At 39.9% G+C, this 16,721-nt stretch overlaps 1 protein-coding gene across 4 annotated transcripts in view; it reads left to right on the top strand.

Moving 5' to 3' along the window:
• Nucleotides 1-16,721, top strand: part of ASAP1 (ArfGAP with SH3 domain, ankyrin repeat and PH domain 1) — a 144,056-nt gene that overhangs the window by 27,883 nt on the left and 99,452 nt on the right. For 3 of the 4 annotated variants that reach the window (XM_064397184.1, XM_064397158.1, XM_064397175.1), the window contains exon 3: nt 1,057-1,186. In XM_064397184.1, the coding sequence (XP_064253254.1) occupies nt 1,057-1,186 (130 nt within the window). Of the gene's footprint in view, nt 1-446; nt 582-1,056; nt 1,187-16,721 lie in introns of those variants that run through there. The other variant, XM_064397165.1, reaches the window with a different exon arrangement.

Here is a 16,721-nt window from a genome sequence, read left to right as displayed (position 1 = left end):
AAGGGCTTCTCTAAACCATAGCAGGACTTCTTAAAAATTAACTAAGACTAAGGAGCGTAAAAACCTAAGCAGACAAGACTGCCGAGAGGGGTGGCTCCCTCAGCGGCGGCTGCACGAATCCTCGGCTCTACATCACCGGCGGATGGGCTCCGACCGGCTGTGACGGACTTAAGGAAGGGGAAAAAAAAGAAGCAGGAGACCCTCCGACTCGCCCTGGGGCTTCCCTGGAGCGGGAGCGGACCCGCAGCCCGAGGTGGGCATGGTCCCTCCCCGCTGCCAGAAGGCACGGGAAGCTCATTCTCCCGCTTAGGGACAGCACTGCAGCCCCGCCCTTGTCAGCTTCCACCAAAACCCCCTTTTTTAAGATAAGAAAACGAAAGAGCGGCAGCCTCCCCCCCTCAGAAACCGCGGGGCCGGGGGAGGGGAGCGCCGGCCGCGCCTGCGCGGAGCCGCTTCCTCGTTGTCGCGCGTAGCGGCGGCGGGCGGCGCGTGCCCGTCAGCGGTGCCCGTCAGCGCGGCCCCGCCGCGCCCGGCCCGGCCCCGCCTCCCCCGCCCGGGGGGCGCAGCCCGAGCCCGCACAAGTCAGTGCTCGGCGCGGGCGGGAGCAGCGGCCGGGGCGGGGGGCGTGGGGGGGTCGGCGCGGGTGGGGAAAGGGGCTGAGCCCGGCGCGGTCGCCGCTCCCCTCCCGCCGCCCTCCCCGCAGCGCCGCGGCGGGGCCGAGCTGGGCTGCTCGGAGGCGGCCGCGGGAGCGCTCCCCACCGGCAGGGCCGAGCGAGGGGCGCCGCGCGGGGGCCTCTCCCCCTTCACCTCCTGCCCGGAGGAGGAGGGGGCGGCCGGGGAGAGGCTGGATGCAGAGGGCGAAGCTTCAGCCTCCCTCTGCGGCTCCGGTGCTTTGATGCTGCGGGTCTCTGCTGGCTGTTAACATCTTCTTCCCTCTGCTTTTTTTTTTTTTTTCGTTTTCTTATTTCCCCCCCCACACCTTTCCCCTCGAAACTTGGCTTTCCCTCTCTCCGGATCTGTGTGCCCGGCTTCTCCTGGGCTTTACCGGTGGGGCAGGATCATGCCGGACCAGATCACCGTGTCGGAGTTCATCGCCGAGACCACAGAGGATTACAACTCCCCGACCACCTCCAGCTTCACCACCCGCTTGCAGAACTGCAGGAACACGGTCACGCTGCTGGAAGAGGTAAGTCGTCCACACCCCACACCCTATCCCCTGTTTTTTACCATTTCCCCCCTTTTTTGTTCCTTTTTATTAATTTCTTTTTCTGTATGCCTTTGAGAGAGCATCAGGGACGGGGCAGCACCACCCGCCCAAATCCACAGGAGCCAGAGGCGTTGGTATGCATGTAATCTGGTCTTTTAATTGTGGGACTTTGCCCTTGTGTTGAGCTAGTTACAGAAAGCTTTCCTGCTCGGGCGTCTCAAAGATTAGTGCGTAAAGCAGTTGTCTGAACTTAAATGTTGCTGTGGTACTTCTTGGGGTTTTCAGTGTTGTCAGTTGTTGCAGGAGGGAAAAAAAAAAAAAAAGCGTGAATGTTGGGGTTTTTAGAGGGAAGATGAAGGGTGAGTTTTGTTTGGGAGCATTAGTAGAGGTTTTCCCCAGCCACTCATTACATCAAGTAAGCAGAGGACTCTGCCCGTAGAAATCTGCCAAGGGAGACTTGGTTTAAGAAATGAGGATGAAGAGATGAATGTGGAGTGAGGGAAATATATGAAAACAGAATTGGTGGAAGGAGAAGAGCAAAAATATTGCAGCAGAAGAGATTATACGGTCTCAGCACTTCAACCTTGAAGCCTCAGTGCTGGGGTTTTTCATGCTTGTTATGAGCGTCATTTAAATGTTCACCCTTCTCTGCTGTCAAGAAATAGGAGCATGAAAATGGGTAAACTTCCAGAGCTGGTTTCCAAGGAATATCAGTCCACTGCTTCCGATTTGAAGTTTCAGAGTGATTTCCTATGGACTAGGTCCGTGGTTATGAGGAAATGTCTTCCAAATGACTTTAAAACAAGACTGTACAGCTCTTCTCTTGTCCTGTGTTTGCTTGAAGGTATGAGCATAATGACATGAAAGAAGAGAGATTTTTGCTATCGTTGCAGAGGCTGCAGTTAGTTGTTTTGGATTATGCACTTAGTTCATCAAGTATTTGTCAATTCTTCAGGACCCAGCATGTATCTAGGAGATGGATTTAATATAGTCTTTTAGTTCTGCTGAATGTGTTGGCATGAGCAAAACATTTGGTATGCAAGGAAAGAGTATTAATTATTTAATTATGGTGTTTGCTTGATAGTCTTGGGTATGGAAATATAATCCCACAGGATTCAGATCAGCTGAAGTTTTAATAGAAAAGCTGTCTATGTTCAAAACTGTAACAGCGCTATTGTCTGCGGCAACTGACTAGAGTGATTGTAAATTCACATTTAGAATTATCTATTTTATTTTTATTATGTAACCTAGATTAATATCTGTAACTTTTCCGTAACTGTAACTGGTTTGGTTTTTCTTTTCTCTTGTAACTAAGTCATGACCACTGACAGATTTCTCAAAAATCAACCTGTTAGGTTGGTGTTTGACAGAATTGCTGCCCCCTGTTCTTAACTCTGTGGGATAGGTACAGACATTGATGTGCTTATTAGTACACTTGACAGCATGCATGGAGTTAAATCATATATATTTTGTCATCACTGGCAACTTACTTCTAGGGTAAGAATACACAGTGTTATGCTTTCATGGTTTGGGAGATACATCAGTGCAGGCTGAATGTGATAATGCCTTTCCAAAGAGAAACAAAATATAGAAGATAAGTACACAGTGTTCTGCACTATTTTTGTGGACTGTGTGTATTTTAGAAGTTTTTATGTCAGATTTCACAATAAATCAGGGAATAAAGAATGGTGGGTACTTCTGTTGCTTGTGTTGCTCTTCTTTGCATTTCTTTTGTTTGTGTAACTGTTTTATGTGCTCTATTTGAACTGATTGCAGTTTAAACTGGACTTGTTTTGCATTATTTTTTTATTATCTGTAAATACAAAAAAGCTTTATTTGGTGGGAAACAAGATTTAAACAGGCTCTACTGTTACATGTGCAAAAAATCTGCAACTCTCCCAAATTTATAGTTAATAATTTGCATGGGGAAATGCAGTCAGGATGTGGCTAGCAAAAGGCTCCTTTGGAGTCTTTGTGCATGCAAGCTACAATTACAGTGAAGACAGAGTTTTGCTGCTGCTGCTTTCAAGCTGGGTTGCTTTCTATACACCTGCTTACCTAAAGCAGAGAGTTCTGTGAAATGGGATTAAAACCAATGGTTGAAGTGGGTGTTCTGTAGCTCCTGCTGCTGTTGTTGATGTGTTGTGGATGACCTAAGAACTCCTCAAGCAGCTCCTGAACTTCAGTGTTGAGCCTGCTGTGTTAAGGCCAAGGGGATGGTTCCATCCTTGCAGCTGTTTGATTTTTAACTGGGTCTTGCATCTGGGCTGGAGCTCTCCCTGGGCTTTTGCAGGCTCCGTGCTGTTATGGCGCTGCTGCCTGAAGTACCCTAGGTCGTTGTTTTGCAGCTAATTTAATTCAGCACAACCTGCACCTACCTCAGCGCCTATAAGCTAGTTTGTGGATTAACTAGTTATTTTCTTTATTCTAAGCAACGTTGCAAACTGGAACTGTTTTCTGAACAGAAATGGAAGTGAAATTAAACAGATTTAATGAAAGCTAGTTCTGTTTCCCAGCCTGAGTCTGGTGTAATTCCTGCTGTAGCTCAGATCAGTGGCTAGATAAGAAACACATTTTCATAAAGAATGTGACGAAAGAGAGATGGTTTTGTGTGCAGATGTCTTTACCTAGTTCCCTGATGTTATTAAAAAATTGTGAACTTAGTGTTCCTGCATCACAACTAGCAAGTTTTCTGCAATAATAAGAGGTGATAGACTCATTGGCTGATTTTCCACAATTGCTTGTCCATCAGTCGCGGGCCAGTCTATTCAGCTGGGTGAATTGCTACATATTATCTCCTAGTTACCACTCTTTTTCCTATTTAAATCATTTTCAGAGGAGATTTTGGATCCAGTTAGATGCAATTTTGGAGCAAGTTTCAACTGAAAAATCAGAGCAGCCATGTTTACTGATTCTGATGAGTTTGCATTCAATAAGTTTTCAGTGGAAGCCCTAACAAAACACAAGGGCTTACCTCAAAATGAGAACCGTGGAAGTGCTCCTCCAAAGTACTTCTCTGTTCTCAACTTATTAAAAAAAAAAAAAAGATAAAGGACAAACAAAAAAGACAAAAGAAAATCCTCCACCCAATTTAAACTTTATTTAAATCAATCATAATGTTAATCAAAGACAGTAGTAAGAACATGCTACTTTGTAGCTGTTTATTGAATAGGAAGGTTTGATGCTACATTGTTTAAAACTACTGAAACTTAGGAGGATTTGGAAGGGTTTTTTTTCCTTTTAAGTGACCAATCTTAGATTTTTATCATCCAGTCATATCAGATTAAAAAAACAAACAAACAAAAACCTGCCACATCTCTAGCCAGGCTTAGGCATCTTTAACAGTAATTACCAAGATTGTTTTAGAATATTTTTTTAGAGCATGAGTGTTATGTTATTGCCTCCAAGAAAACACACATTTTAAAGTTCATTCTATTGCTAAAATAAGAGGGCTTTTTCTCAAAAAAGCCTAGAGGGAGGGAGAAACAACCATTATATTGTACTATAGGTCGAATTTGAGAGAACTTACAATCTGTATTCCTTTCTGTTTTGTTCTTCAGCATAATCTTACATCCATGCAAAAAAAGATTTTTAACATATTTCTGCATGCAGGTGGGAGATTTTTTTTTATAATGCAGCACCTTTCCTCTTTAGAAGAGCTGAGAGAGTTGGACTTTTCAGCTTGTAGAAGAGAAGGTTCTGGGGAAACTTTAGAGCAGCCTCCCAGGCTAAAGGTGGTTGCAAGAGAGTTGGAGAGGGACATTTTACAAGGGTGTGGAGTGTCAGGACAAGAGGGAAATGGCTTTAAACTGAATGAGATGTAGGGAAGAAATTCTTTGCTGTGAGAGTGGTGAGACAGTGGAACAGGCTGCCCAGAGGAGCTGTGGGTGCCCCATCCCTGGAAGTGTTCAAGGCCAGGCTGGATGGGACCTGGAGCAGTGTGGTCTGGTGGAAAGTGTCCCTGCCCGTGGCAGGGGGTGGAACTTGATGCCCTTTAAGGTCTCTTCTGACCCAAACCATTATACAAATCTGTAATGATCATATGAAGAGGGAATTATTGCATATGTAAATGAATGCCTAATTACTTTTTTAAAGTAAAAAGCCTAAGTGTTAAATACAGACAGATCACTGATACAGTTTGTTAAAATACAGCCTCTGCTTTGTTTTGACCAGACATGCTTTTAAATCCACAGAAGCTCCATGAGTTGTATTACTCAAATAGATTTTGAAAAGTTGATTTTAATCATTGAATTAATATTACTTTGTGAGCTAGCTGGAATTTTTAGAGAATGATGACATCTGTTCTGAGAATAAGTAGTGCACATGTGGGATCACCACAAGGCTGACTTGATTATCATTCTGCTGTGTCCCAGCTCCAGCTGAAAGGACATCTTTGCACTCAAGGGATAGCTCAGTTATCATGACCAGGCAGTTCTGAGTCTTTCTCTTAAAGTAGCAGATGTTGTGCAGGACTGTCTGGAGACAGAGATTAAGCTTAAATATTTAAATTCTCTTTAGTCAAGCTGGTAGATATGAAGGGACAGCTAGAAGCTGATGATAAAATAAAGAATAGCTTCAGTTGTGATAGTGCTGATTTTGCAGTTTAATGCCTGTTTTACTGTTGTAATTCTGTAATTTTTGAACTTCTTTAATGATTAATGTTATTTCTTTCTTTCTTTTACACTTGATTGAGAAGCTGAAAACTCAAAATGTGCTTTCTGACAGTTAGGTTGGTTGCAGATATGTTTGCATTTTGCTTTCAGGTTTTGGTTTTGTTATGTTTTCATTTTTAATTTAAAAAAAAACCCAAACCAACACTATTCCTGCAATGATTGTTGCTCATTTTGTTTCTCACTGTGCTGATCTGCCTGAATACAGCAGTCTGTCAGTCTGTGCTGGTCCTATAACAGATGTGTGCATATACATCAGTAAAAGAATAACTGTCTGGCTCCTGCTCAGCCTCATACACATTTTGTTCTTGGTGCAAGTTTGGTATAATCTAACATAGCTTGAAAGGAGAAGATTTCTCATGTTCTTCTTCATGTCATGCATACGTCTCTAAGATTAGAGATGGGAAAGCATGGGGTTGTTACTTTTTTTGTTTTACCTTTTTAAAATTTTTTATTTCAAAATGTGTATGAATCATTTTCACAGTTTCCCATATGTAGCTTTCCCTGTGGGCTTCAGTTTATGCATTTATTTCTTATTCTACTGTGAGGAAGGACTTTTGGCATGAGGCTGAGGGGACAGCATTTTTCCTCCCTATAATTTTGTTGAAACTTGTGTAGCACTGAAACTGGTATAACATCAGATCTTCTGGTGGTGATTTCATACACTTTTCTACCACAAGATCCTTTTCCAGTGACAAAATGTTCTATCAAGGGAGGCAGGTGAAACCATGCATTAGAAAGGAGCATTTCCATTCTGAATCAACTTTTGCTGGTATTATGCATAGACTTTGTTCATTAGCTTGGGCTGTCATAATGGGTGGGATCTGTCTTGTGTGTGCATCAAGAAAATAGAAAAGTAGAAAATTTCTGTCACTTAATTTCTTTTGAAGCATCACTTCTATATAATTGCAAGAAATAAATTGTAACATCCTAACCATTGTATTTCTCCTTTTTTTTTATTAAAATATGTTTTTAGGAGGTGAATTCAGGGAACTCCAGCAGCACTAGACTTAAACCCAGCTTTTCCTAACCTTGTAAATGATTACTTATGTCAGTTAGAAGCAGTCTTGCATCATAGAGAGCTTTGTTCTTCCGAGCTGGTTTTTTATGTAACAGACCATGAGCAATCTTCAGTTTTTGAGGAAATATGCTTTTGATAGCAAACCGTCCTAAAAATAACAGATAAGAAAAATTTATTTGTGTAGTTAATAAAACTCAGGATAATTGTTGCTGCTTTTGCATTGAATGACAAATTGCAACAGAGATGTAAAAATGGGCATGTGAGCATTCTGAAATACAGAGGCCACAGTGAGAGCACATGGATGACTCTGGATCACAATACTGAAAATGTGATACAGATGGAGTTGACAGCAGTGTATTGTATTTAAAATGCAGCTGAGGATGTTTTTATATTTGCATGCTACACTATTTATTCATTTAGTGTGTAATCAGTTTTACCCTTCATTTGATAGCAGTCAAAGCATTTGTCTGTAATAAGCAGGCAATCTCCTTTTACTTAAATGTGACTGATGTGAGGAAAAATAAGAAACACTGGTGGCTCAAAGTTTCAGTCATGGCAGATGAATTAGCTTTGCCTTTTGAGAATTTGTATTCATTTTAGGCATATTTTTAAAGTATTTACTGCATTTAGTACCTCCTATATTTTTTGAGAAGTACTGCTCTATGTTTTGAACTCCCAACAGGCTTCTTCATGTTTACTCATCAGTTAGGAAGCTGTGAAAGTGCTCTTTGGTGCACCCTGTTCAGTATGCTGTGCAGATAAACCCTGACAGAGTGTGTACCATGTAGTCATGGGAACTTGGCCCTGATGGAGGGGAGACACTTAAAGTGACACAACTTAAAGCTGAGTTTCATGTTTAGGTTTGAGTCCTGTGGAGACACCTTCCATAGTTAAAAAGCAATAAAAAAGTACTTTGAAGAAAACAGAGAGTGGGAAACAACCCAGAAAGCCATGTTTGTATTTTAGCAGGGTGTCACTGAACAAGTGCACATGAATGATTCAGAACAGAATGAGATTGGTTGATTTAATTTCCAGTATGTTCCTTACTATGAAGAGTAAAACTCAATTTTCTTAAGTGTCTTTGTGATTTGTAACAATATGAATAAAGTAACTGTTAATAATTTTAAACAGCAGATGTGAAGTAAATTTACAGAGGATAATTGTAAGAAAGATCATAGCATCTCATTTTGAATGGAATAGTGCCTTGCAATAAAACCATTAGGCAGAATCAAGCTGATAATGCTAATTATCAGTATTGTTTCAAGTGCAAAGGTAGGCAATATAAGCATGTTCTAAAAAAAGGGCTCTCAACTAATAGCATTTTATATCTCATGGGAGACTTCTCAGAGTCCAGTTAGTAGCATATTTTTGTACTTCTCTTAGAGACTGTTCAACCAGGTTTGTTTGATACTGGCCAAGGGGTCTAAAGTTTATTGGTGAGTGCAAAGGAAAACCCCTGAGATAATAGAATGAGTTTCCTTTTCTGAGGGAGTGCAGCTGGAAGTCCACTCCCTGCTGAGAAGTGCAACAAACAGTTATTTTATATTTCTAAAGAGAGAGTGTTGATCAGTGTTATTTATCTGTAGCTATATGTAATGGGTTGTAAATATCACTATCAGTGAGCTAATGCTGAGCTTTTATATAAGTGTTGTGACAAGTAAGATTTTGGAGTACAGTGGGCTTGATTGTGGTGATTATGGATCCTTTAATGATCCTGTGAAAAAGCAACAAAATGTAATTATTGCATTTCCCCCTTTACAAACAGATATGCATGTGGGTGGATGTGGCCTTGTCTCTTTTAGTCAGTGGTGAAAAGAGAGGCCTGAAGTTGTGCTGTTGCTGTGGTTAAGCTGGAAAATGTATGCTTTTTCTTTCTTTTAAATAGCCACTTCTGTCTTGATCTTTCTTGTTTTATCCTGCTTGTTACATTTCTTAACAGAAGAAATATAAAACTCTTTCTGATGCAGAAATAGAAACTTACGATGCCAGTAGAGTCTTTTAATTTCTTGGTTTTCTCTTGGTTAAGAGCTAAAAATCAGTATGGTGCTGGAGGTACCTTCCTGCTAAACAAGAGTCTGTAGGACTGTGAGACCTTAGACATGGTGTGCTCTGGGAGCCTTGTGTCCAAGCTGGTGAGAGATGGACCAGGTAAGGGATCTGCAGGGTGGGTGGGACATGGACTGGGCTGCCAAGCCCAGAGGCTGGGGATCAATGAAGCAAAGGCCAGCTGGCATCGGGCTGCAAGTGGCACCAGTGCCTTCCAGGATCAGTTTTGGGATTAGAGCTATTTGGTATCTTTTTATTGTGTGGAAGGTGGGTTTGAGTGTGATCTCATCAAGTTTATTTGGATGATACCAAGTTGTTCAATGTGCTGACAGCAGTCACCCTTCAGTGGAACCTGGAGAAGTTGCCTGATACAGGAGGAGCCTTGTGTGACTCATTGAAGAGAAATATGAAATCCTGCCCCAGGGATGGATGGAGTTGCCACGTGCAGCAGTACAGGCTGGCCAGAAGACAGCTTCCTAAGGAAGAACCTTGGACTCAGGTGGATGAGCTGTTGAGTGTGGGTTCACAGTGACAAAGGCCAGCCACGTACTGGGCTGTGTTAGTAAAGTTGCAGCCAGAAAATAGTGGTTCTTCCCCTCTGTGAGGAACTGTGAGACCACATCTAAGGTACTGTGTCTGGGGTTCACCAATACATGAAAGATATTATAGACTGCCACAAGTCCAGGTGAGGATTACCAAGATGATTAAAAGCCTAAAACACATCACTTAATAGGGGAAAACTAGACTTCTTCAGCCTTGGACAAGAGACTAAGGGAAGGTCATATTGATTTCTCCAACTATGTAGTGTGTGTAAAGGGAGAAAACTGATAGAGTAGAAATTCTGATTACTTTTGAGAAGGTTTTGAGCAGGTATATTTATGGTTTATTTTTATTATTGTTATTATTATTATTATTTTGGGGGCTTGTTTGTTTTGAACCATGAGTCTGGTGAACAAGTGTTCAGAGAGAATGTGAAACCTCTTGTCCTCAGAGACATTCAAAACTCCACTTGACTGTAGAAGTAGGCTCCTTAAAATTGTTTGGACTGCATTATTTAATCTTTTAGAACATAAAAAGGCAGAGTAAAGTGGTTGTTTAGTTTAATGAATGTGTTTTCAGGTAGGAGTTTACAGTGAGCTTATTCTTGGAAAAACAGCACATTTAAACCTAAAAAAACAGTGTAAGAAAATTGATATTTTTTTTTCCTCCAGTGGAAGACTGCTTTAATAGAGAAAATGAGATACTACTCACACTTCTGCAAAAGTGTAGTTGAAAAAGCTTATCAAATTTGAGGCTTGGTGTGATATTTTAGGAATAGTTTGAATAGTTGTTGAATGTTGGAAAATTATACAATTATTTTTAAATTATCAATCTGTACTTCTAGAAAGTCAGCTAACTTATTTTGTAAAGTTTTCACTGTGTTACAGCTGGACTATGTCTCTGCTGGGTTAATTTTTATTACTAACTTTTCTTTGTAGGAAGGTGATTTGAATTCTAGAGCTCCCACCTTGAATTTACTACACTAATTTCCTTTCTTGTAATATATTTTACTTTTCAAGCAAATTATCTTTTGATTTTATTGATTCTCAAAGGAGAATTTTGGACTGAAGAGGGGAATACACCTCAAGAACTGTTCTTAATGCAAAACTTAATCTTTTCTGTAGCACATCAGAAAAACTTACTAGGGACAGGGGAGGCAGGAAAGAATAAGATACAACACATTTTGTTTGTTGGGAGAGTTGTCTTCTTATGAGACTGCACAATAGATATTCTATTTTGGTTAGGCTTTAAAAACTTGATTTTTTAAACATCATTGAATATGGGGAATTTTTTCCTAATGGCTAATCTAAACCTACTATATTTCAGTTTGAAGCCATTCCCCCTTGTCTTATCACTGCACGCTTTTGTTGGAAAAAGTCTCTTTCCAGCTCTGTTGAAGCCTCCTGTAGGTACTGGAAGGTGCTACCAGGTTTCCCTGGAGCCTTCTCTTCTCCAGACTTAACAAGCCCAGTGCCCTCAGATTGGCTTTCACAGGGGAGGTGCTCCAGCCCTCTGATCATCTTTGTGACCCTCCTCTGGACTCGCTGCAGCAGCTCCATGTCCCTCTTCTGTTGGGGACCCAGAGCTGGACACAGCACTGCAGGCAGGGCCTCACCTCCTGCAATTCTGGCCACACTTTTCTTTGTGCAGCCAAGGGTGCAACTGGCAACTGCACATTGCTGGCTCATGTCTGATTTCTGGTTTTTTGTTTTTTTTTTTTTTTTTTTGACCACTGGAATCCTCAAGGGCTTCTTGACACTTCTCCTCTCAATCCATTCATCCCCCAGCCTTCTGATACAGTGGGAGTTGCCTGGACCCAGGTGCAGGAAGATGAGCCATTGATTCAAATTTTTTGAATGTGGTCATCAAGCCAATTCCTTGTCATCCAACCTGTATCCATCAAACCTGTGTCTCTAATGAGTGACAAGGATGTTGTGTGTCACCATGTCCTAGGCCTTACAGAAGTCAAGGCTGGTGACATAAAAAACCACATGGCAATCGAGCCACATGAATGCAATGCTCATGCAAAACAAACAAAACCATTTTAATTAATACCCTACATGTCAGTGTCATAGGCTTGAAAGTACCATACAATGAAAGTAGTTGAGCTGTTTTGTGCAGTGTGTAGTAATAAAAAGCTGTTAGAAAAATGTAATGGTGATGTTAAAAGCAACTTAGGATGCTTTTGTTCAGTGATGACAGAGTGCCTGTTTACAACCTTCAAAAACTGTTTGTTAATTGTCAGTTTATGAAACTGTTGAATTTTAATAAAGTTGAATAATGCCAAGATGAGTATAACAGTGTGAAAATTGTGCCAGGCTGTGCCATGTTGTAAGTAAGCAGGACCATGATGGTTCATCCCTGTGTTCTTAATAATGTAATATACAATGGTGATGGTGTTTGTGAAATCAGTGGGAATAGATGACTTTTAACTGAGAATTTTTAAGGAGGTAGCTTAAATCTAAGATACACGGATGTTGTTGGTTGTGTTTTGGCTTTGTATTTTTCTTGCCTTGCTAAATGTCAAAATTATGGGGAAAATTGTTAAATGAAGAGTGATGATGCTATGACAATGTAAGTGATATAGTCTGACTATGTCTGTTGTCCAATCCAATCTCTTATCTTGGAAAAGCATTTATATTATCTGTGTTACTCATGAAGTTGAAATGTATTAAAACAGACAATGAGTTTATAGCAGACAAGAATTTATTACTAACTAGAAATAGAAAGTTGAATGAAATTGCCTTAAATGTTTTGACAAAGCTGTTTGTTTTTACTGTAAAACTGGTCTCACACACTACATTTTCCAAACCTTATAAATGATGCTTTGATTTCTTTGCAATTGTTCTTCATGTGAGACTTTGCCAAAATTAAGCTTTTATTATTTTATTTGGGAAAAGCTACTAGGGCTAAACAATGAAATTGTGATTCACTTGCAAGGCAGATGGGTATATATATATTTTAGTTTTCTAGTATATTGTCATGGCTGCAGCACTTAAAATGGTATAATTTTTAGGGGATGTTTTGTGGTGGATTTTTTTTTTTGTTGCCCCTTTGGTAGGTTGTGTTTTTTCTTCCCCCACCTCTAGTCTCTTTCAGGGAGGGATGAAAGAAGCCTGAAAAGACTCTTTGATGTGAAGACCTACTTAAATTATTTTTCACTGTTATGATACCTGAACTGTCTGTTGACAGATTTGGAAAAAATGGTGGTATTCCTTAGGTGATATGATTCAAGCATATAGAGAAGTAGAATCTTTTGGGGTGGGGTCAATTCCAGAAGTCCAAGTGCCCAAATATTGTCTGTTCATTAGTACAGTTATAAGGGAAGAGAGATGCTAGATCCCTCTAAATCCTCCTTTTAAAAAAATGTTTATAATTCTCTGGTGGCAGTTTTGTTGCCAAGCTTTCACAGGAAGTGCTTGGAAGGAAACCTTGTTTAAACTGGCAGAGAAAACATGAGAAGAAATGGCATTTTTTCTTTGCTGACAGTTTGCAGGTTTAATGAAGCTCTTTGCTGCTGACTTAAACCCTCAGATTCACTTCCTGCCCTTCCCTGTCTCCCCATTTCATTTGAAGTGCTCCATATGCTTCCTTGCTTGCTTTTTTCCACCATGTCTAGGACAGGTTTTTCAATTTATTTTTTTTTCCTGTGGTTAAAACAGCTGTAATGGTGTTGCTTTACTTCAGCAAAGCCTGCTCTATTTGCTGAACTCATGTGTAGTTTAGTACAGCTTCCTGTTTTTCTCATCCTATTTAATTAGGCAACAAGTTGCAGCAAAGCAGCTTCCTTTAAAATGAATCAGTGAATATTGTGCATATTGTAAATATGAAAGCAATTAATGTCTCTTTGAATCTTAAAAATCATGGGTATTTTTCCATAGCTTTAATGTTTGTGTAGAAGGCCAAACCTGGTTGCATACAAAGCAATTTTCTCCCTTTCTGTGTATTCTTTTCCAATTTGATTTGTTTTACTTTTTGCTCTCTATTGCTGCTTTTTGATGGAAACAATAAAGAGCTGTCCTGCCTTGTTTTTTTCTGTCATGGTCTCAATTGCTTCATGACATATAACTTGTTCCTACAAGTAATGGTGCTACTTCATTGGGTCCAGATGAGTGTATGCCATTAGATAACTCATCAATAAAATTGACAAGTACTTATTAAAACTGTCTCATTTGTCTTGCAGTGAGCATGGTATAGTGTGATTGCTCTTATAGCAATGCAGCTGTTTCTTTGAAACACTCCCTGTGTGTTCACTGTGAGAAAAGCAAAGGGAAATGAGGAGTTAATACAATGTAGCTGGTGCAGAGCACAGTTCGTATTATAAACCTGGGAAGCAATTGCAGATTTGGGCATTGGTATGAAATCATTGATTGGTTCATGACTCAGACTGGGAAACTACTAGGTGGAGTGATGACATTTTGCTTGTAGTTGAAGTATGCTGGAAGCACGTGTACAATGTGTACAAAGATATCTGGATGGATGCCTCTTCTCTGATAGAGTGATTTTGCCTGTTGTAAACATGCACCTGGACCTTTGTCTGTGTGCCAAAAGTTAAAGCAGAAGGCTGTGCTTTAGACTTACTCAACAGGACGTCTTGGAGTATCATTCTCTCATCAAGCTGCTATATGACTCTCTAATTTGAAACAAACCTGTAATCTTGTGGCAGAGGAAGAAAACCTGAACTTTGTTCATTGTTAAGTAGAGCTGGAGCTTGGCCTGAGGCTTTAAAAGTAGATGCACCTGTAGTGAATGCTATTAGGTGCAAGAAACACCCACGTGGTGTGATCCCTGTATGTCAGTGAGTGAAGTGCTGTGCTTGAAGGACTTCCCAGTCATTATGGACTGGACTACCAACCTAAATAATTCCACCATTTGTGGAGTTTATGGTGCTTCTACTGGAAGAGTTTACAAATGTAGTTAAAGCTTGACCACGATTGAGGATTTTTAAATAAAGATTAGATCACTCTCAAAACAGCTGTAGATGAGTTAAATGTATAGCATACTAGGGTTTAATAGTGTGACTTTTTAACTATTGCTTATATATGCTGAAAGCCTTTTTTAGTGTTGTTTCCTATGTGTGAAAGCAATTGCAGGAAAAAGAAATTTATATCTCTTGGTCATCTGAATGCTAGAGAACTGGGTTTGTCCCTGTCCAGTTAATGAATTTTTCTGAGGTAATCAAAAAATCATGTAGTGTGTTTTCCACATGACCAGTAATTGAAATTTCTTAATTTCTGAGAACTTGCCTTGAAGTTGAGTATCCTAGCTGAATGAAGAGAGTACTGAGGCCTCCATGGGAAGGCAACTGAATGTATTAATTGACCATAGAAAACTAAACAAAACACTGGTGTACTGGACACTTAACCTTAATGGAAGACCTTAACTCTGATAGGTCATCATAGTGTTTTTGACAGGGCCCTAGGTAAATTAATTCATATTGCAAAATTCTGAGTTATAGTAGAGTCTCATAAAATGGAAAAAGAAAATTTAAGATGTCTGTTTTCAATGCAGGATTTGAGTAGCATGTAGTTTTAATGGGAAGGAAAAACATGCAAGCCTAGAAGTTTATACTGAAAGTAGACTGAAAGTGTTTTGAAAAGCAGTTCACTGAGCACCACTCAGCCTTTTGGGAAGCTGGGCTGGGATAAATTAAAATGGAAGTCTGTAGAGACAGATGGTCATTTAGGGATGTGTCTTACATGTGGTAACAATTAAGATGTGAATGGAGCCTGCAACTGGGCTCCTGTGTTCTGTACTAACCTTACTTTTTACCCTCTGTGTGTCAGGGTATATTCACACACATCAGTACAAAAAGTGTACACACATCTCAGTATAAAACTGAGTGGAGCTGCTGGTTTTCTGTCTGTGCTGTGGTTTCTGGTCCACTAAGCAATGCACATGCAGGATATAGACAACCAGGCCTCTTTCTTCATCAATAATGAAGAATTAGAATTTAATTAGAATTCAGCTGATGCCTAAAGAGTTGACCCAGGCATGTCACTTCTTTCCTGAAACTTAAAGACAGCTTCTTAGGAAGCTTTTGACTGAGTTTGAAGAAGCCCTACTTCATACTTTGTGTGCAATTTTTAAAGTATTTTTTCTTCATTTTATTAATAATGGGATTAACAAAATGGAATGCAACAATATGTTGAAGAGATAGATTATGTAGAAAAATGAAAATGTACAGCAGAATAATAGATGTACTCCTCAAGTGCATATGATACATGGATGTAATGGGTTGTGCTTCTTGGATGTTGCTTCCCAAAAAATTTGATGAGATATTTGATGAAGTATAGAGCCAAAGGTAGATAATGAAAGTTTATGATCATGTTCCAGGATCTGCTAGGGACCAGGTATAGTTTAGTACTTAATGAGTTGAAGCATCATGTTATTGTTCCAAAATGTTAGAAAACTTTCATTTCAGCTGAGGAATGGGTAAGCAATGTTTAAAAACTTCAGCAGTATAAAACTAAAATTAAAATGAGAAGTATTTATAAAGAAATTTTATTAATTTCTGCTCACACTTTGAGCAGAACCTTTGGATAGTACTTTCCACCCAACTTTCCATCCTTCTGTTTTACCCTGTATATCTTGTCCCTTTTTTGAAGGGCCTAAAGTTGACTGATATCAAGTCTGTGTGGATGGCTCTTAAATGCTTCAGTGCTTGCAGCAAGTCCTCCAGAAGACTTAGATAACAACCTTTTCTATAAAAGCTGCTTATATTTTGCAGAAATAAATGTATTATTCACAATTTGGCAGATTTTGTTTTTGTGGGTAGTTTGTTCTGACAGACAGTGTATGTCCCTCTAAATTGTACTGGTTCTGTCCTAGTTATCCTGCTATTAATTCTATCCTGTTACCCATTTTTGTAGCTGCATTAACATACAGCTTCTGAGACTCCCTGGCTTATGCGAACATGATAATGAGAAAAGTGGATGGTTAGGAATTGAAACTCACATTGTGGGTGGAGAAGTGTGCTATGATTGAAATAGTAAAAAGTTTACTTGCTCTAGATATTCTCAAAACTTGTCTAGATTGTCAAATTTTTCTCCAGAAATTGCCACCACTGAGTCAAATCACAAGTTCTCCTAAGCCTGTATCCTGCTCTTTAACAATGACTGATCAATAGCATCTGTCTTGGGGAGAACATTAACAGGAAAACTTAACCATGATTCTATTTCAACAATCTGCTGCTCAGAAATTTTCTGAGCTGAAGATGATAAACTATTAAACACAC

Source organism: Passer domesticus, chromosome 1 (assembly GCF_036417665.1).
Source record: "Passer domesticus isolate bPasDom1 chromosome 1, bPasDom1.hap1, whole genome shotgun sequence".
Lineage (NCBI taxonomy): Eukaryota > Metazoa > Chordata > Aves > Passeriformes > Passeridae > Passer > Passer domesticus.
Note: the sequence above shows the minus strand (reverse complement) of the source record. Positions and strands in the feature narration are given on the sequence as shown.